At 55.9% G+C, this 21,091-nt stretch overlaps 1 protein-coding gene across 2 annotated transcripts; it reads right to left on the bottom strand.

Moving 5' to 3' along the window:
- Positions 1-3,983: 3,983 nt before the first annotated feature.
- Positions 3,984-20,212, bottom strand: IGF2BP1 (insulin like growth factor 2 mRNA binding protein 1). Of its 2 annotated transcripts, XM_086864240.1 has the most exons (15): positions 19,996-20,212; positions 18,109-18,169; positions 13,565-13,613; positions 13,030-13,081; positions 12,662-12,725; positions 11,627-11,893; positions 10,943-11,077; positions 10,048-10,170; positions 9,193-9,328; positions 7,965-8,090; positions 7,011-7,127; positions 6,583-6,657; positions 5,988-6,119; positions 4,817-4,930; positions 3,984-4,136 (listed from the first exon to the last, which is right to left on the bottom strand). In XM_086864240.1, exons 1-15 carry the CDS (start codon positions 20,168-20,170, stop codon positions 4,053-4,055), a joined length of 1,710 nt encoding a protein of 569 aa, XP_086720366.1. In that variant the 5' UTR covers positions 20,171-20,212; the 3' UTR covers positions 3,984-4,052. The 2 variants fall into 2 exon arrangements, with proteins under 2 accessions (XP_086720366.1, XP_086720367.1); XM_086864241.1 differs by lacking the exons at positions 10,943-11,077; positions 11,627-11,893.
- Between the last annotated feature and the right edge of the window lie 879 nt (positions 20,213-21,091).

Genomic DNA, 21,091 nt, shown 5'->3' with positions numbered 1-21,091 from the left:
GATTCCCGGGATCCGCGTGGGAAAATCCAGCCAAGCTCTGGCGCCGCCGTTCCCGGAACCAAATCCCGGTGCTCCTTGTCCCGGTCTTCCATTCCAAGCTGGATCCGCCTCATTCCCGTTTTCCTGCTGGATTTTTTGGGAACTTTTCCAGGTTTTTCCCTTCCAGGCCGGATCCGCCTCTCTCCCGTTTTCCTGCCCCCTCCAGGATCCCGATTTTCCAGCTTTTTTCCAGAGGAAAGCGGGAGAAGCTCCGAGGTCTCTTCCTTCCCATAAATCTCTTGGATATAAATTAAATTTCCCGCTGGAAAAGGCAGCGGGAATTCCCCCGGGAATGGGAACAGGGTGGGAAAATCACCAGAGATTCCCGGAATTGTTGGAATTTCAGGTCGAGATCTTCCCAGGGATCCCAGAGATGGGATCTGGGAATTGTTCTCCCGGTTTTTAGTGCTGGGTTGGGACGGGATGGGAAAAGTTTGGGAATGGGAGTTTCAAGTATTCCAAACCACCTTTTCCTGACAAAAATTCCCGGGAAAAGCTGGAAAAGGCCCAAAGCGGCTCTTCCCCCCTGGAGATTTTTGGGAATAAAAGCTCCGAGCTCCGCCCCCGGCGGAGGGGATCCCGCATTCCCGAATCCCGGATTTTCGGGATGGGGAGAGGTGGGAAGTGGGATCGGGGAAACAGCACCAAAAGCGGCTTTTTGGGATCAGCTGGGATTGGATTTTCATCCAAAAATTGGATTTTCCTGCAGGGCCGAAAAAAATGGAATAAAATGGGATTTCACCCTCCAAAAAATGGGATTTTATCAAGAAAAAATGGGATTTTACCAAGAAAATTGGGATTTTAGCAGAATAAATTGGGATTTTAACAAAATAAATTGGGATTTCCCCCCAAAAACTGGGATTCACCAGGAAAAATTGGGATTTCCCCCAAACCAGAAGGGATTTTGGGACGAGCGATCACCCTGGGGGGTTTTGGGGCAGGGAGAGGCCGATCCCGGACTGGGAATTCTCCTCTCCCTCCTCCCTGTGCGTTTGTAGGGAATAAAAATCAACTCCTGCTTAACGAAGGAATTCCTTAATTAATTTCTCTCTCTCTCCTCCTCCCTTTTTAAAAATGATTTTTTAATATTTTTAAGCTTTTTTAAATTTTTTTTCCCTTTTTTAAAGATTTTTTTCCTTTTTAAAAATTTTTTTTCTTGTTTAAAATGATTTTTTCCTTTTTTTTAGATTATTTTTTCCTTTTATAAATTCTTTTTTCCTTTTTAAATTTTTTTCCTTTTCTAAAAATTATTTTTTCCTTTTTAGTTATTTTTTCCTTCTTTAAAAATTATTTTTTTCCTTTTAAAAATTATTCTTTCCTTTTTAAAAAATTATTTTCCCTTTTTTTTAAAAAAAAATATTTTCCCTTTTTTTAATTAATTTTTAATTTATTTTTTTTTAATTAATTTTTTTTCCCTTTAATTAATTTTTTTCCCCCCTCTGTAAAACGGAGGCAAAAAAAAAGAAAAAAAAGAAAAATCTCTTTAAAAATAAATTTGTTTTTGTGTTTTTTTATTATAATTTTTTAATTTGAATTTTGGCAGCGCCGTAGCGGATCCGACGGATCGACACCACCCCCCCGGAATTCCGGGAAGCTCGGGATCACCTCGGGATTTTGGGATCTTTAGGAATTTTCTATCAAATATAGAAAAAAAACCCAAAAATCTCTTTATGGCTTCCGAGAAACAAAACCAGCCCCAAAATCCCGTTTTTTCACCCCGTTTTGCATAGAAAACGCTGCCCAGGAGTGGAAAAATTCCTAAAAATCCACGGATTTGGCTGGATCTGATGGGGAAAATCCTTTCAGGCAGCACCGGGTTCAGGTTTGGTTTTTCCCCTTTGAAATCCCCGGAAAAAAAAACGGGGAAAAAAATAAAAAAAAATTCAAGTTTTTCCCGCTGGGAAAATTGGGATTTTCCCGAATTTTTTTGTTTGGAGAGCTCCGATGCCCGAGAGCCGAAATCCCTGAGCTGGGAAAAGCTCCAAAATTCCATAAAAACCACAAAAGCTGAGGGAGCCGCTGCCATCTTTTCCATTGGATCCTGAATTCCCGGAATTCCGGGGAAAAAAAAAAACCAAAAAAAACCAAAACTCAAAAAAATTTCTCTTTTCCTTTTCTCTCTTTCCTTACAAAAATAAAATCTCCGGCCCGGCCCCGAGCGGGGAGAAATCCCGGAATTCCCGATATTCCGCGGCTGAGGTAATGGCGCCTGAGGTAGCTTCTTCATTCCCGGGAATGGCGGAATTCCAGGGAATTCCCGCTGCCCTTCCCGAAATTCGCTTTTCCCGCTGCTCCCAGGGGCGTTTTTGGGAGGATTTTCCCCCAGAATTCCTTTCTGGGAAGGGCTGGGTTCTGTTAAATCCATGGCAAAAGCCTCGGGGCCGGGTTTGTCCCAAATTCCCGGTTTTTAGACTCATCCGGGAGCTTCCCAAGTTTCTTTTCTGTCCCTCAAAATCCATCCCGGTTTCCCTTTTTTTATCCCGAATTCCCAATTTTTAAGCTCGTCTGGGAATCCTCCCATCGCCCTTCTCCCTCAAAACCCATCCCCGTTTCGCATCCCGCCCCAAATTCCCGATTTTTCCGTCTCCCGGGAATATCCCGGCTTTCCTTCCACCATTCCTCTCCAAACCCATCCCAATTTTCCTTTTTTCCTCCCCAAATTCCCGTTTTTCTCCCCCCCTCCTCCAAATCCATCCCAATTTTCCTCTCCCGCCCTCCCCCTTCCAATCCTGAGGGAATTCCCTGGAAAATCCCTGGATTTGGGGCTGGAATTCCCGGAGCCCAGCCCTGGCGGGAAGCGGCAGCTCCGGACCCTTCCCAAAATATTCCCAAATCCCAAATCCTTCCCCCCTCCCCGGAGCGCTGGGAATCAGCGACCGCCGACATTCCTGAAATTCCCTTTTTTCTCCCCTGGGAACCGGGATTTTCCTGCAGGAATGAGGAATTTGGGAATTCTTTTTTCCTCAAATCAGGAAAAAAAAAAAATCGTTTTTTAGCCCCGATCCCAAATTTTTGGGAATTTTTTTTCCTTGCTGGAGGGATTTGGGAATGAGGAGCCCCAGATTTGAGTGGATTGAAAATTCCTGAGGGATTTTCCTGCCTTTTCCAGCTCTCCCCAATCCCTTGTGCACGGAATTCCTGGATTCTGGTGGAGATCGGGATGAATTCCATGGGTTTTTACCCAAAAAAAAAGGAATTTTGGGCCTTTTCCCCTTCTTTTTTCCGGCCGTTTTTGGGGTGGGTTTATTGCTGTTCCCGATGGGAAAAGCTGAAACTTTTCCCGGGATAAATTTTCCTCATCCTGAGGAAAGGTTGGCACCTCCACAGCAGGAATTGGTGGGAAAAAAAAGAGGGAAAATGGGAAAAAAGAGAGGGAAAATGGGAAAAAAAAGAGGGAAAAAAGAGGGAAAAAGTCTCGTGTCCCATTCCTGCCAGAATTCCAAAGGCTTCCAAAAAACCAAAAATAAAAAAATTAGAAATCAATGGATGAAATCCATTCAAGGAATGGAAAGAGGGAAAAAAAAATCCCTGGAAAATGCAGGTTTTTCCTGGCTTTAAAGGATTTCCAAGGCACTGCACCCCAATCCTGCTGGGGGGTGAGATTCCCAATGGAATTCCCAATGGAATTCCCAATCCTGCTGGGGGTGAGATTCCCAATGGAATTCCCAATGGAATTCCCAATCCTGCTGGGGGTGAGATTCCCAATGGAATTCCCAATCCTGCTGGGGGTGAGATTCCCAATCCCTTCAGGGGGTGAAATTCCCAATGGAATTCCCAGTCCTGCTGGGGGATTCCCGATCCCTGTGGAAGTCATTCCCGATCCCAGCTCATTCCCGATCCCTGTGGAAGTGATTCCCGATCCCAGCTCATTCCCGATCCCTGTGGAAGTGATTCCCGATCCCAGCTCATTCCCGATCCCTGTCTCCCTGCAGTTGCTGATTCCCAGGCACTCGGAGCCCGGCCTGGCTGCGCCGTGTCCTGGTTTTTCCCGGGATTTGGGATCCGGGGGTTCCCTATTTCCTCCGGGATTGGCTCTGGCCCTTCTGCTGCTGCTGCTTCACCTGCGCCAGGATGTCCCGGATCTTGCGCTGAGCCATCTGGGAATGACAGCCAGGGATCCATGGAATCCGCCCCCATTCCCCGCTCCAGCCCCTTCCGCTCCCAATTCCCACCCAAATCCGGCTGCCCGTCCCAAGGCTCTGCCCTGCTCGTCCTGGGAATAACGGAAGGGATCCATGGGATAACGACCCCAAATGTGCGGTCTGAGCACCCCGGGAGCACCCTGGGAACCTTGGAGAACCTTGGAGAACCCTGGAGAACCCTGGGGAACCTTGGAGAACCCTGGAGAACCTTGGAGAACCCTGGAGAACCCTGGAGAACCCTGGAGAACCCTGGGGAACCCTGGGGAACCTTGGAGAACCCTGGGGAACCCTGGGGAACCTTGGAGAACCCTGGAGAACCCTGGGGAACCCTGGGGAACCTTGGGGAACCTTGGGGAACCCTGGGGAACCCTGGGGAACCTTGGGGAACCCTGGGGAACCCTGGGGAACCCTGGGTAACCTTGGGGAACCTTGGAGAACTCTGGGGAACCTTGGAGAACCCTGGAGAACCCTGGGGAACCTTGGGGAACCTTGGAGAACCCCTGGGAAACTTCTGGAGAACCCTGGAAAAGCTTGGAGCAGCCTGGAGAACCCTGGGGAATCCCTGCAGCACCCTGGATTCCCCAGATCCCCCTGGATCCCCCCAGATCCCCCCGGATCCCCCGGATCCCCCGCACCTGGCTGGCGTAGAAGTGCCCGATGATTTTGACGATCACCTGCTCGTTCTCGTCCGGGCTCTGCTCCCGCGGCACCACAACCTCGGCGGCCGTCAGGTTCTGCAGCTCGTTCACCTGGGGGAATCCCGGGATCACCCTGGGATCACCCTGGGATCATCCCGGGATCACCCTGGGATCACCCTGGGACCCTCCCGGGATCACCCTAGGACCATCCCGGGGTCACCCTGGGACCCTCCCGGCGGCATTCCCGGGAATCCCGGGATCACCCTGGGATCACCCTGGGATCACCCTGGGATCACCCTGGGATCATCCCGGGATCACCCTGGGACCATCCCAGGGTCACCCTGGGATCATCCCGGTGTCACCCTGGGACCATCCTGGGACCATCCCGGGATCACCCTGGGATCATGCCGGGATCATCCCGGTGTCACCCTGGGATCATCCCGGGATCATCCCGGGATCACCCCGGGATCACCCTGGGATCACCCTGGGATCACCCTGGGATCATCCCGGGATCATCCTGGGATCACCCTGGGGTCATCCCGGGATCACCCTGGGATCACCCTGGGATCATCCCGGGATCACCCTGGGACCCTCCCGGGATCACCCTGGGATCACCCCGGGATCACCCTGGGACCATCCCGGGGTCACCCTGGGATCATCCCGGTGTCACCCTGAGATCATCCCGGGATCACCCTGGGACCCTCCCGGGATCACCCTGGGATCACCCCGGGATCACCCTGGGATCATCCCGGGATCATCCCGGGATCACCCTGGGATCACCCTGGGATCACCCTGGGATCACCCTGGGACCATCCCGGGATCACCCTGGGATCACCCTGGGATCACCCTGGGATCATCCTGGGATCACCCTGGGATCACCCTGGGATCATCCCGGGACCATCCCGGGATCACCCTGGGATCACCCTGGGATCACCCTGGGATCACCCTGGGATCATCCCGGGACCATCCCGGGATCACCCTGGGATCATCCCGGCCGCGTTCCCGGGAATCCTGGCCCCTTTCCCGGGAATCCCGACCCCTTTTCCGGGACTCCCGGGATCACCCTGGGATCATCCCGGCCGCGTTCCCGGAATCCCGGCCCCTTTCCCGGGAATCCCGGCCGCTTTCCCGGGAATCCCGACCGCTTTCCCGGGATCCCGGCACTCACGGTCTTGCCGCCCTTGCCGATGACGCGGCCGGCGGCCGAGGCCGGCACACGGATGTGCGTCTCCAGCTTCACCTCCTCCTTCGGCCCGAAGAAATTCTCCTCCTTCAGCTTCCCGTAAATCCTGCCCTGCGCCTGGAGAGGGATGGAGCCGGGAATGTCCCACCCCGAGCTCCACCCCTGGATGGGGCATCATCCCAAAAAATCCCGGCTCCTTGGAATTCCGGACCCGCTCATCCCCTGGGGGCAGGGAGCCGGGAATGTCCCACCCCAGCTCCATCCCCGGACCTGGGGTCCCGTAAAATCCCGGTTCTTTGGAATTCCAACGCCCTTTGTGCCCGGCTGGGGGCGGGGGGCTGGGCTGGGGTCACCCCCCGAACCCCGCGAGGGACAGAGGGCAGGGGGACAGAGCAGGGGGACAGGGCAGGGGGACAGGGCAGGGGGACAGAGCAGGGGACAGGGCAGGGGGACAGAGGGCAGGGGGACAGAGGGCAGGGGGACAGGGCAGGGGGACAGGGCAGGGGGACAGGGCAGGGGACAGGGCTGGGGGACAGGGCAGGGGGACAGAGGGCAGGGGGACAGAGGGCAGGGGGACAACCTTGAACTGCGCCTCGGGCGGGCCGGTGATCACCACCATGCGCACCTTGGAGTCCGGCGTGTCCGGGGGAGCGATCTGCAACGGCACCGGCACCGGGTGGGCACGGGGAGACACCGGGGGGACACCGGGGGGACACCGGGGACACGGCACCGGCACCGGGTGGGCACGGGGAGACACCGGGGGGACACCGGGGGGACACCGGAGACACGGCACCGGCACCGGGTGGGCGCGGGGGACACGGGGGGGACACCGGGGAGACACCGGGGACACGGCACCGGCACCGGGTGGGCGCGGGGAGACACCGGGCGGACATGGAGGGACACGGGATGGAGCTACAGCCCCGCCTGGGCTTCCTGGGGCTTTTCCCAGGAAAATCGGGACAGAGGGACAGAAGGACAGAGGGACAGAAGCCCCCGGGCCGTGCCCACCTTGATGGAGGCGCTGGCGAAGCGCGAGAGCTGCTTGATGTGCTGCCCCTTCTTGCCGATGATGGCCCCGACCGCCTGCGCCGGGATGAACACGTGCACCGTCTCCTGCTCCGGGGGCTGCGGGCACCGAGCCGCGCTCAGCGGGACCGCGGGGACAGCGGGGGGACAGCGGGGACCGGGGGGGACCGGGGGGACCGCGGGGACAGGGGGGGACCGCGGGGCAAAGGGGGCTGCGGGCACCGAGCCGCGCTCAGCGGGACCGGGGGGGACAGCGGGGGGACAGCGGGGACCGGGGGGAACCGGGAGGAACCGGGGGGACCGCGGGGACAGCGGGGGGACAGCGGGGACCGGGAGGAACCGGGGGGACCGCGGGGGGACCGCGGGGACAGGGAGGGACCGGGGGGGACCGCGGGGACAGGGGGGGACCCTCGGGGACAGGGGCTTCCTTTGGGATCCTGGGCACCCCTCGGGGTCAGGGGGTCCCCTCGGGGTCAGGGTCACCGTTTGGGGTCAGGGTCACATCCCTGAGCTGGGAGCAGGAGCTGCCGGGGGTCACCTGCCCATCCCGGGGGTTCCATCGGGAATGTCCCCGGGGGTTCTGTGGGAATGTCCCCGGGGTTCCATCGGGAATGTCCCCGGGATTCCGTGGGAATGTCCCCGGGGGTTCTGTGGGAATGTCCCCGGGGTTCCATCGGGAATGTCCCCGGGATTCCGTGGGAATGTCCCCGGGGGTTCTGTGGGAATGTCCCCGGGGTTCCATCGGGAATGTCCCCAGGGGTTCTGTGGGAATGTCCCCGGGGTTCCATCGGGAATGTCCCCGGGGTTCCATCGGGAATGTCCCCGGGGGTTCCATCGGGAATGTCCCCGGGGATCCATCGGGAATGTCCCCGGGGGTCACCCGCCCATCCCGGGTTTCCACCGGGAGCGTTCCCGGCTGGAATCGCGCTCGCTCACCAGGAAGGAGCTGTAGGGAGCGGCCCCGGAGATGCTGCTCGGGGGCGGCGGCACCGCCGAGGAGGAGGAGGCCGGGAAGAGCCCGACGGCGGCCAGGTTCAGTCCGGGAATGAGGTGGGATTGCAACTGGGGGGAAAAAACCGGGAATGAGGTGGGATTGCAACTGGGGGAAAAAACCGGGAATGAGGTGGGATTGAATTGAGGGAAAACAAAATCAGGGATGAGCAGGGACTGATCTGAGGGGAAAAAATGGGATCAGGAGGAGCTGGAATCATGCAGGGATGTGGATTTGTGGGATCAGGAATTGGGTTGTGAGGGATGTGGATTTGTGGGATCAGGAGGAGTTGGGATGTGAGGGATGTGGATTTGTGGGATCAGGAGGAGTTGGGATCATGCCAGGATGTGAGGGATGTGGATTTTCAGGATCAGGAGGAGCTGGGATGTGGATTTTCGGGATCAGGAGGAGTTGGGATGTGAGGGATGTGGATTTTCGGGATCAGGAGGAGTTGGGATGTGAGGGATGTGGATTTTCGGGATCAGGAGGAGTTGGGGTGTGAGGGATGTGGATTTTCGGGATCAGGAGGAGCTGGGGTGTGAGGGATGTGGATTTTCGGGAGCAGGAGGAGCTGGGATGTGGATTTTCGGGATCAGGAGGAGCTGGGATGTGAGGGATGTGGATTTTCGGGATCAGGAGGAGTTGGGATGTGAGGGATGTGGATTTTCGGGATCAGGAGGAGCTGGGATGTGGATTTTCGGGATCAGGAGGAGTTGGGATGTGAGGGATGTGGATTTTCGGGATCAGGAGGAGCTGGGATATGGATTTTCGGGATCAGGAGGAGTTGGGGTGTGAGGGATGTGGATTTTCGGGATCAGGAGGAGTTGGGATGTGGATTTTCAGGATCAGGAGGAGCTGGGATGTGGATTTTAGGGATCAGGAGGAGTTGGGGTGTGAGGGATGTGGATTTTCGGGATCAGGAGGAGCTGGGATATGGATTTTCGGGATCAGGAGGAGTTGGGGTGTGAGGGATGTGGATTTTAGGGATCAGGAGGAGTTGGGATGTGGATTTTAGGGATCAGGAGGAGTTGGGGTGTGAGGGATGTGGATTTTAGGGATCAGGAGGAGTTGGGATGTGGATTTTCGGGATCAGGAGGAGCTGGGATATGGATTTTCGGGATCAGGAGGAGTTGGGGTGTGAGGGATGTGGATTTTCGGGGTGGCCCCACTCACGCTCATGGCGGCCACGTCGTTCTCGTAGGCCTCGCGCACTTTCCTCATGATCTCCTGCTCGGCGCGGCAGCAGCTCTCGGGGGAGCCCTTCACCGTGATGGTGCGCTCGGGGTTGTACAGGGTCAGCTCCTGCAGCCTGCGGCACCGCGACACCGGGACGTGGGGACACCGGGATACCAGGACACCGGGATGTGGGGACACCAGGACACCGGGATGTGGGGACACCGGGACATGGAGACACCAGGACACCGGGACATGGGGACACCGGGACGTGGGGACACCGGGACACCGGGACGTGGGGACACTGGGACACCGGGACGTGGGGACACCGAGACACCGGGATACCAGGACATGGAGACACCGGGACATGGAGACACCAGGACACCGGGACACCGGGACACGGGGACACAGGGACATGGGGACACCAGCCATGGGGACACCGGGACACGGGGACACAGGGACATGGGGACACCAGCCATGGGGACACGGGGACACCAGCCATGGGGACACCGGGACACGGGGACACAGGGACATGGGGACACCAGCCATGGGGACACCGGGACACGGGGACACAGGGACATGGGGACACCAGCCATGGGGACACGGGGACACCAGCCAGGGCTCACTGTGCCGGGGGCTCTGGCTGCTGTCCCCAAAAGGGGTTTTGAGAGGAAAATCCCAATCCCGGCCACCAGAACGGGTGGTGCTGGTTCTGCTGCACCGAGAGGGCGGCAGGGGACATTGCAGGGACCCCACAGGGACCCCAAAGGGACCCCAAAGGGATGGGAAGGGCAGCACAGAAAATCCAACCCCAAAAGTGAGGAAAATTGGGGAATTCCTGCCCCGGGTCCTTACGAGGAAATGGTGATCTTGGTCTCCGTGTCCTGCTCCACCTTCTTGAGGTTCCGGCCCTCTTTGCCGATCAGGCGCCCCACAAAGTTATTGTGGGCCAGGATTTTCAGGGGGACCTCGTCTGCCCTGGGAACGGGAACGGGAACGGGAATGGGAATGGGAATGGGAATGGGAACGGGAACGGGAATGGGAATGGGAATGGGAATGGGAATGGGAATGGGAATGGAACAGGAATGGGAACGGGAATGGGAACGGGAATGGGAATGGGAATGGGAACGGGAACGGGAATGGGAATGGGAATGGAACAGGAATGGGAACGGGAATGGGAATGGGAATGGGAATGGGAACGGGAATGGGAATGGGAATGGGAACGGGAATGGGAACGGGAATGGGAATGGAACGGGAACGGGAATGGGAATGGGAACGGGAACGGGAACGGGAATGGGAATGGGAATGGGAATGGGAATGGGAATGGGAACGGGAACGGGAATGGGAATGGAACGGGAATGGGAATGGGAATGGGAATGGGAACGGGAACGGGAATGGGAACGGGAATGGGAATGGGAACGGGAATGGGAATGGGAATGGGAACGGGAACGGGAATGGGAATGGGAATGGGAACGGGAATGGGAATGGGAACGGGAATGGGAATCGGAATGAGAATGGGAACAGGAACAGGAATGGGAACAGGAAAGGGGGTAAAGCCCCACAGGAAGGATTAGGACAGCTGGGAAAAGGGAAAAACCCCAAAGGATGGATTATGGGAACTGGGAAAGGAGGGATTGGCACAGAGGGCCGCGGGAAGCCCCAGCCCCATCGCTCAGAACCCCCAAAACCAGAATTCCGGTGCCGCAGAGGCCGGGCAGGATCCCGGGATGGGAGCAGTGGGAATCCTCACGTCTTGGTGTCCTTGGCCTCCTTGTGCATGATGTCCAGGATCATCCGGCACGCGGCCGAGCAGCCCTCGGGCGTGGAGTGGATGCTGATGGCCTTTTCCGCCGCGCCCGCGTTCTCCTTGCGGTGCACGTCGATCCTGAAAGGGATGGCACGGCCGCTGGAACCGGCACTGGCACCGGCACCGGCACGGCACCGGTACTGCACCGGCACTGGTACCGGGACTGGCACCAGCACTAGCACCGGGATTGGAAGCAGTGGGAGGGGCTGAGGGACCAGCGCTGGCTTGGGGGGTAGGATGGGGTGAGCACCTAAATCCCAAAGAAACCCCAAATCCCAAATCTCCTGAAAACAGCAACAACAAAATCCCTGCGGAGGGAAATTCTGGGAGAGGATTTCCCTGCAGAACCCCAGAGAATCCCTGGAAAACCCTGGAGTTCTCCCGGAGAATCTCTGAAGAATCCCTGGAGCACCTCTGGATCCCCCAGATCTATCTGGATCCCCCTGGACCACCCTGAATCCCCCCCCCAGATCCCCCTGGACCATCCTGGATCCTCCTGGATCCCCCTGGAGCACCCTGGATCCCCCCTGGATCCCCCTGGACCATCCTGGATCCTCCTGGATCCCCCCAGATCCCCCTGGAGCACCCTGGATCCCCCCTGGATCCCCCCAGATCCCCCCGGCTCACTTGGACTGGCTCTGTTTGGTGATGCCGCGGATGGTGGCCCCCTCCTTGCCGATGATGGCCCCCACGAACTGGGTGGGCACCAGGAGCCTCAGGGGCACCTCGGGGGGCGGCGGCGCCTTTGGGGGAGCCCCCGGGGAGCCCCCGGCCGCCCCCCCGGCCCCGGCCCCGGCCCCGGCCCCGCGCCCGCCCTCGGCCGCCTCGTCCGGGATGTAGGAGACGCGCAGAGCGTGGCTCTCCAGCTGCTGCCCGTTGAGCCGCTGCAGCGCCCTGGGAACGGCAACGGCAACGGGAATGGGAATGGGAATGGGAATGGGGGAATGGGAATGTGGGGATGGGAATGGGAATGGGGGAATGGGAATATGGGAATGTGGGAATGGGAATGTGGGAACGGGAATGGGAATGGGAATGGGAATGGGGGAATGTGGGAATGTGGGAATGGGAATGGGAATGGGGGAATGTGGGAACGGGAGAATGGGAATGGGAATGGGAATGGGGGAATGGGAATGTGGGAATGGGAATGGGAATGGGAATGGGGTAATGGGAGAATGGAAATGGGAACAGGGGAATGGGAATGGAGGAACGGGAATGTGGGAATGGGAATGGGAATGGGAATATGGGAACGGGAATGGGAATGGGAATGGGAATATGGGAATGGGGGAACAGGAGTGGGAATGGGGGAACGGGAGTGGGAATGGGGGAACGGGAATGTGGGAATGGGAATGGGAATGGGAATGGGAATGTGGGAACGGGAATGGGAATGGGAATGGGAATGGGAATGGGGCTGTGGGAATGGGAATGGTAGAATGGGAATGGGAATGGAAATGGAAATGTGGGAACAGGAATGGGAGAATGGGAATGGGAATGTGGGGATGGGTCTGTGGGAATGGGAATGGGAATGGGGCTGTGGGAATGGGAATGGTAGAATGGGAATGGGAATGGAAATGTGGGAACAGGAATGGGGGAATGGGAATGGGAATGGGAATGGGGCTGTGGGAATGGAGCCCTGGGAAAGGGAATGGAGCCCCGGGTCCTCACTGCCGGGTCTGCTCCCGGTTGGCGTAGGTGACGTTGACCACGGCGGTCTCGCTCTCCGTGTTCACTGCGGGAATTCGGGAAAAGAGGCAGGGATTAGGGAAAAGGGGTCGGGGATTCGGGAAGAGGAATTGGGAATTTGGTAAAGAGGCAGGGATTGGGTTTTTATTCCCTCCTGCTGCTGAAACAGGGCAGGAGTTCCCAAAGTTCCCCGCAGAAATTCCCAAAATCTGGGTTGAATTCCCAAAATCCGTGTTGAATTCCCAAAATCCGGGTTGAATTCCCAAAATCCGGGGTGAATTCCCAAAATCCGGGGTGAATTCCCAAAATCCGGGGTGAATTCCCGTGATCCGCGGTTTCTCTCTCCCTACCTTGCTCGCAGCTCTCCACGGTGCCGTACTGGGCCAGCAGCCCATCCAAAACCTGGGAAAAAGGGAAAATCAACCCCCAGGAAATCCCGGGAAATCCCATCCGCCCCTCCCGTCATTGGGATCGTTTAGAATTCCATTGGGATCGTTTAGAATTCCATTGGGATCGTTTAGAATCCCACTGGGATCTCGTTAAGAATTCCCGAGCAATTAAGGCCGGGAAGCTGCAGGAGCCAGCGGGGGTGGGACACGGAGCCGGGGGAATTCCCAGCGGGAATCTCGGATCCGTTTTATTCCCCGCACGACGGAGGAATCCCAGCTGACGGGAGCGAACGGGAAGGGCGGAATTCCCGGGGATTTCCGATTCCCGGGATCGCCGGGATGGGCTGGGGCTGCCAAGGGCAGAGTGGGGAAAATCCAGCCGGGATCCCCAGGGTGGAATCCCGGAGAGCGGGAATGATTCCGGGAATGAGACCGGGAACAATTCCGGGAATGAGACCGGGAGCGATTCCAGGAGCGATTCCGGGGCCGCTCTCACCTCCCAGCGCAGCTGCGGCGGAATGTTCCGGATCTGGATTTTCCGGCTCCTGGAAGGAAGAAAAAGGAGGATTTCGGATCCATTGGGATTGTTCCATTGGGATCAATTCATTTGGATTGATTAATCTGGATTGATTAATCGGGATTATTCCACCGGGATCGATTAATTGGGATTGTTCCGCTGGGATCGATTTGTTGGGATTGATAAATTGGGGTTGATCAATTGGGATTGTTCCATTTGGATCTATGAATTAATTGGGATTATTCCATTGGGATCAATTAATTTGGATTAATTAATCCCGGGCACTTCCCTGCACAGCCAGGGCTGATCCCACGGCTCCGGAATTCTGCGGGAGTCGAGGCAAAGCCGGAGTTTTGCTGGCGAAATTCCAGGGAAAACGTGGAGTTGGGCTGGAGATCGGAGCCTCTCCGTGCCCCTCATCCACAAAAAAACCTGGAATTCCCAAAGCCTGGGACATTTTCCAGGGCTAAAACCACTTCCCAAGGCAAGGAGGGAAAATCGGGAATTCCTCTGGATCCGGCACCGAGGGACCCGGGAAGAGCTGGAATTTCCCAGTGGGATCCCAAATTCCGGGATCCGAGGGAATCCAGCGGTCTGGGATTGCCGGGAGCAAAGAATTCCAGGATTTTCCCTGTGGGAAATGCGGATTTTTCTGACGGGAAACCCCAGATTTGAAGGGGAATCCAAGGAAAAAAAGCGGATTTTAGGATTTTTCCAACGTTTCTCCGCCCTGGGGGGAAATTTGAATTCCAAATCCTCATTTTGGGAATCAGCAGAACCCCGGGAGGGGCTGGGGGAGGGAAATTCCTTTTCATTCCCATTTTTTTGGGGGGAAAATCCATCCCGAATCTGACGGCAATCCCAAAATCCCAATCCAAACCCAGAATTTTGCGTTTTGATTCCCTCTGAAAAAAATCTTCTCTTTTAAAACTCCCCCGGCCAAATTCGGGAGATTTCAGGCTCGGAATTTCCCAGTTCCACCCAAATTTTCCCATCAACAAAATCCAAGGAAAAACAATTCCCAAAAAACAACAATATAATCCAAAAGACCCCAAATTCACCCCAAATCTCCTTTCGGCCGTCAAATCCCATTTGGAGCAACTTTTTTATTGGAATTTCAGACTTTTAAGGAATTGGGCTCAAATCATTCCCCAAAGCATTAAAAAATCGGGAGAATCCCGGGAATGAATCCCAAATAAATCCGATGATTCCTCTCGGAGCCGTGCCTCAAATCCCATTTTTTTTCCTGATTTTTTTTAAGTTTTGGGCTTTTCCGAATTCTTTTCCCAACGTTTCGTTTAGGAGAGGTTTTAAAAACCGGGAAGAAACCACGAGGAAAGAATTCCCGGGAATTTTTTTTGGGAACGAACGGGTGAAAAGCGACGAAATTCGGGGGTTTTTGAGTCGTTTTTTACCCTTTAACCCAAAGGAAAATCCCAATTTTGGTGTTTTTGGGGTGGTTTTTGAATAAACGAAGGGGCTGGGAACGCTCCGGACTCGTTTTCCCACATTTTTAAAAGGATCAAAAAAGGGGGAAAAAAGGGAAAAAAAAAAAAAAGATCTCGGGTTTTGGGGGAGGGGCGAGGGGAGGAATTTCGCTCCCGATCCCATCAAAGGTTGGATTCTCCCTCTTTAACCATTTCCTGCTCCCGGCGCTCCCGACTGGAAATTCCAGCCTGGGAAAAGCCACGGAAAGATCCCAAAAACCAAAAAAAACTCCCCAAAAATCCCCCAAAATTCGTTTTTCAGGCGGCGTCTCCCTCTTTTCCCGGGGTTGGAGCAGCCAAAATGCCCCAAATTCCCCCCAAAATCCCAAAAATTCCCCACAAAACCCCCAAATTCCCCACAAAAATCCCCAAATTCCCCCCAAAATCTCCCACAAAATCCCCCAAAATTCCCCACAAAATCCCCAAAATTCCCCCCAAAATCTCCCACAAAATCCCCCAAATTCCCCCCAAAATCCCCCAAATTACCTCCAAAATCCCCCCAAAATCCCCCAAATCTCCCACAAAATCCCCCAAATTCCCCCCAAAATCCACCAAATTTTCCCCAAAATCCCCAAATTCCCCACAAAATCCCAAATTCCCCACAAAATTCCCCAAAATTCCCCACAAAATCCCTCAAATTCCCCCCCAAATTCCCCCCCCCAAAATTCAATTTCCAGCTCCCCACCCCCAGTTGAAGGGAAATGCCCCAAAATCGCCTTTTCCACACCCAAAACCCCCAAATCCTTCCCAAAGTGTCCGGGACGCTCCCGAAATCCCCCAGAATTCCCTCAGAATATTCCAGGAGGGAAAAGTGGGAAAAGCGACGCTGGCCCTTTAAGAGAAGCCCCCGAGTTGAGGGGGGGGGGAGGGCGAGGATTTGAACCCCAAAATTCCCCAAAAATGGGATTTTCCAGCTCAATCCCGGCGTTTGTGGGGGACACCCGGGAGGAAAACAAATCCAAATCCCCAAATATTCCAAAGTTGTTTTTTTCCCAGCGTTTAAATCCCAGATCCCGAAGGAATATTCTCATTTTTAGGGATTTTTTTTTTGGGGGGAAAAGGGGGAAATTTGCTCCTCCCTCCCCAAATTGTTGATTTTCCAGAAACTGGGAGGAAACGGGATTTTCCTGGATTTTTTTAAGGGATATTTTGTAACTTTTCCTGGAATTCCATCCCAATCTTTCCCCCATCCCTGGATACCGAAGGCGCAGGAAAAAAAATCCTTAGGGAGTGGGGGGGGGGGGGGAAAATGAATCAAAATTATAATTATCCCAGGAAAATCCGGGAATTCGGGCCGGGAAAAGGAGGCTGGGGAATTCCCGGCTGGATTTGGGATCGCCCTTTGTGGGATCCAAATTTTTTGGGAATTTTGAGGCGAGACCAAAAAGGGGGAGATCCCAAAACGGGGCAGGGAAAAGGAAGGATTTGGGAATTCTCGGGTGGGATTTTTGGGAAGTTTTGGGCTGGGATTTTTGGGAATTCTCGGGTGGGATTTTTGGGAAGTTTTGGGCTGGGATTTTTGGGAATTCTCGGGCTGGGAAGATCCCGCCTCGTCCCCTCCCCTCTTTTTTCCCCCTTTGGAAAAGGCGCCTCCGTCACGTGGCGATGGATTCGGACCCAACGTGGAATCCTCGGGATCGGGAATTCCGGGAATTCCGGGAATTCCGGGACTTTGGGGGAGGGGGGAGGGCGAAAAACGGAGGAGGGGGGGGAGGAAAAAAGGGGAATTTCTGGGGAAAAACCCCAATTCTTGGAATCCAGACAGGATTTCCTGGATTTCCCGGGAATTGCGGAGCGCGGGGAGGATTCTCCAGAGCGCTCCCGGCTCCAGCCGGGAACAACAAAGGCCAGGAAAGATGGGAATGGGAATGGGAATGGGAATGGGAATTGGGAATGGGAATGGGAATGGGGATGGGAATGGGAATGGGATGGGAATGGGAATGGGAATGGGATGGGGATGGGATGGGAATGGGAATGGGAATGGGAACGGGGATGGGATGGGATGGGATGGGATGGGATCCATGGGATCCATGGGATGGGATCCATGGGAATGGGATGGGATCCATGGGATGGGAATGGGATGAGAATGGGAATGGGATGGGGATGGGAACAGGAATGGGAATGGGAATGGGAATGGGAATGGGATGGGATCCATGGGATGGGATTGGGATGAGAATGGGAATGGGGATGGGATGGGATGGGATGGGAATGGGAATGGGATGGGATGGGAATGGGAATGGGAATGGGAATGGGAATAGGAACGGGAACGGGAATGGGATGGGATCCATGGGATGGGATCCATGGGATGGGATCCATGGGATGGGATGGGATCCATGGGATGGGATCCATGGGATGGGATCCATGGGATGGGATCCATGGGATGGGATGGGATGGGATCCATGGGATGGGATGGGATGGGATCCATAGGATGGGAAACCCCAAATCCGCCGCTTCTCCCGCAAAATCCCAGGAATTCGGCTGGGATTCCATCCCTGCCCCCCGCAGCTGCCGCGTCCCTTCTGTTCTCCCCAGCAAAATTCGCTTTTTTAAAGCGGTTTTTAAATAAATATTAATTTTTTACATTTTTTTGTTGCATTTTCCTTCTCCCAAAACAAAGGATTTTCCCTCATTTCCCAACCCGGGAGCCAAAAAGAGCCGGGAAATTTTTCCACAAGTTTGGAAATCCCAGCCCAAACCCATCCATCACCTCGGAGAATTCTTTATTTCACTTCTTTATCCCTTTTTTTTTTTTAAATTAAAACCCCCCAGATTCAGCTTTCTTTAGGAAAAAAATTAATTAACCCATGAAATTATTAATGAATTAATTTAACTCGCTGGGGACAAGTCCCAGCCCAAAATCTCCATTTCTTCTTTTTTTTCCCCACTTTTAGCTGGAATTTTTTGCCTTTTTTCCTCTGCTGTTTTCTCCCTCCAACACAAATCAATAATTCCGATGATTCCAATTAAAAACCAATTAAAAACCAATTAAAAACCAATTAAAAATCAATTAAAAATCAATTAAAACCCCGCCTTTACCTTTGCTTTTTGGGCACCGAGTGTTCGATCTCCAGCTGCTTCCCGTGGAGCTCCACCTTCCCTAAAAAACAAAACGTGGAAAATCCAGGAAAAACTCGGGATAAATGGGAATTTTCCCATGAAATTCCACCCAAATTCTCCGGAATTCCAACCCTCAGCCCCTCGCGGGTGGGCTCTGGAATTCTTCCTTGGGAATATTTCATTTCCAGCCGGGAAGGACTCGAGGGATGAAATTTGGGATTTATTTTTTTTGGGGGGGGAGGGAGTTTGGAGAATTTCTCCCCTTTTCCTTCCAGCCCTCCAGGAAAAAATCTTTGGAGAAAATTCCTTCCCTTTTTCCCACCAAAAAAGGGCTCCAAACTGGGGATTCCGCAGGAATTCTCCTGGAAAACGCGGCGGGATTTCCTCGCTGCTGCTTTATTCCAGAGTTTTTAATCCAGGTTTTGGGGGGAGCAGGGAGGAAGAGGAGGAGGAGGAGGAGGAAGAGGAGGAAGAAGAGGAGGAGGAAGAAGAGGAACCAGATGGGAATGGGAAGGAGCCGGGAGGGAAAAGGAGATGGAGAATAGGGGGGGAAATATAACTTCAAAAGCCTCAAAATTCCCGTTTTTCGGCCCAATTCGCTCTTCCCAAGCTTTTCCTGGCTCCCATCACGGAGACCCCGCGGAGCCCAGCGGGGCCGGGACCGAACCCCCCGGGGCTGGGGAAGGATTTTGGGGACCCCCGAGCGCTTTGGGGCCGCTCCGGGACCCCGGATTTTGGGGAAGGGACAAAAAACGGGGGAGCGGCCCCGAAGGGAATGGAGAGGTTTGAAGGGATTTGGGATTTGGGATCGGGGGGCAGGAGGGGCTGGGGGGTCGGGATTGGGGGTCGGGATTGGGGGGCAGGAGGGATTTGGGATCGGGATTGAGGATCGGGATTGGGGATCGGGATTGGGGATCGGGATTGGGGGACAGGAGGGATTTCGGGATTGGGGTTTGGGATCGGGATTTTGGGGTCCAGAGGGATTGAGAGTTGGGAATTGGGGGATCGGGATTGGGGATTTGGGGGTCGGGATCGGGATCGGGGTTGGGGTTCGGGATCGGGGGGCAGGAGGGATTTGGGATCGGGACTGGGGGGTCCAGAGGTGGGAATTGGGGGATCGGGATTCGGGATTTGGGGTTCGGGATTTTGGGGTCCAGAGGGATTGAGAGGTGGGAATTGGGGGATCGGGATTGGGGATTTGGGGATCGGGATTTTGGGGTCCAGAGGGGTTGAGAGTTGGGAATTGGGGGGTCGGGATTGGGGATTTGGGGATCCGGATTTGGGATCGGGGTTGGGGATCGGGATCGGGGGGCAGGAGGCATTTGGGGATCGGGATTTTGGGGTCCAGAGGGATTGAGAGGTGGGAACTGGGGGGTCGGGATTGGGGATTTGGGGATCGGGATTTTGGGGTCCAGAGGGATTGAGAGGTGGGAATTGGGGGGTCGGGATTCAGGGAGTCCGAGGGATTGGAGGGTCGGGATTGGGGATCGGGATCGGGGACCGGGACTGGGGGATCCGGAGGGATTGAGGGGTCGGGATTGGGGGGTCGGGAGGGAGAAGGGGGTCGGGATTTCGGGGATCGGGATCGACTGAGGGCTCAGCAGGGTCTGAGGGGGCCGGGAGTGAGGGGCTGGAGGGGATCGGGAGGGATCGGGAGGGATCGAGGGGCTCAGGAGGGATCGGGAGGGATCGAGGGGCTCGGGAGGGATCGAGGGGCTCGGGAGCGATTCCGGGGCTCGGGATTCCGGCGCTCGGGAAGCATCGAAGCACCCAAAAGCCTCGGGAAAGCCCTCGGGCTCGGGATCTCGGGATTCGGGCTGGGAATTGCGGCTCGGGGGAGGATTCGGGCAGGGTTGGGCGCCTCACCCGAGAAAGTTTCGATGGCTTTCATGGCCCACTGCTCGTCGGGGCAGTCCACAAAGGCATAGCCGGCCTTGACGAGGAAGCGGCCGCTGAAGGAGATGCGGTGCTCGGTGAACACCCGCTCCAGCTCGGCCGCCGTGACGCCCTCGGGCAGGTTCCCGATGTAAAGCTTGTTCATCCTGCCCGGGGGGCTCTGCCCGGCCCGGGGGGCTGCGCTGGGCGGTTCCGCTGCGCCCCCCGAGCTTTCCCCCGCTTCTTCCCCTTCTTGTATTGCCTTTTTTTTTTTGATTTTATTTTATTTTTTATTTTTTTGAATTTTTTTAAAAAATTTTTTCCTCCCCCTTTTTATATTTTTTTATTTTTTTTTTTTTTTTGCCCAGCGGATTTTTTTGTGCCGTTGGGGAGGGGGCGGCGGCCGCTGGAGGAGGAGGAGGAGGAGGAGGAGGAGGAAGGAGGGGAGGGGGCGGCCCCGGCGGTGGCTGCGGGGCCCCCGAGCGGCACCGGACACCGGGGGAGGGGGGGAAAAAGCAGCTCCGAGCCCGGGGTGGGGGGAGAGAAAAAACGGGAAAAATATAAAAAAATGTGGGAATGTTTGCGGGAGGAAGCCACGTGGTGATGCGGGAGGGGGGGGAGGGGCCGCCGGGGGTGGGGGAGGGGTGGGTTTTTATGGATTCGAATTCCATGGAATCCCCGCTCGGGATGGATGGGGGGGGGGGAGGGGGGGGGGCGCGTCCTTCCCCGCCCCCTCCCCGCTCCCAATCCCGGGATCCGGGGGCTCTTCCCCATCTGCCGCGCCCCTCCCCCCCCATTCCCGCCCCTCCCCCTCCCCCTCCCCCCGCCCCTCCCCCCGGAGCCTCGCTGGGAATTCTCCGCCTGGAAAAAAAAAAAAAAAAAAAAAAAAAGCGGGATCAAAGGGGCCGGGATGGGGGCGGGGGGGGCTCGGCCCCTCCCCCCGGACCGCGACCCCCCCCCATTGTTGGGGAGGGGGGGGGAGGGGCACCAAGGGACCCCCACCCCCCCCCCTTTTATCCAGCCCCTCCCCCCCCGCTGATTTTGGGGGGGTTTGGGTTGGAAACGGCAGCGAGAGACCCCAGACCCC

The sequence above is a fragment of the Cyanistes caeruleus genome, chromosome 27 (genome assembly GCF_971803275.1).
Source record: "Cyanistes caeruleus chromosome 27, bCyaCae1.hap1.1, whole genome shotgun sequence".
Lineage (NCBI taxonomy): Eukaryota > Metazoa > Chordata > Aves > Passeriformes > Paridae > Cyanistes > Cyanistes caeruleus.
Note: the sequence above shows the minus strand (reverse complement) of the source record. Positions and strands in the feature narration are given on the sequence as shown.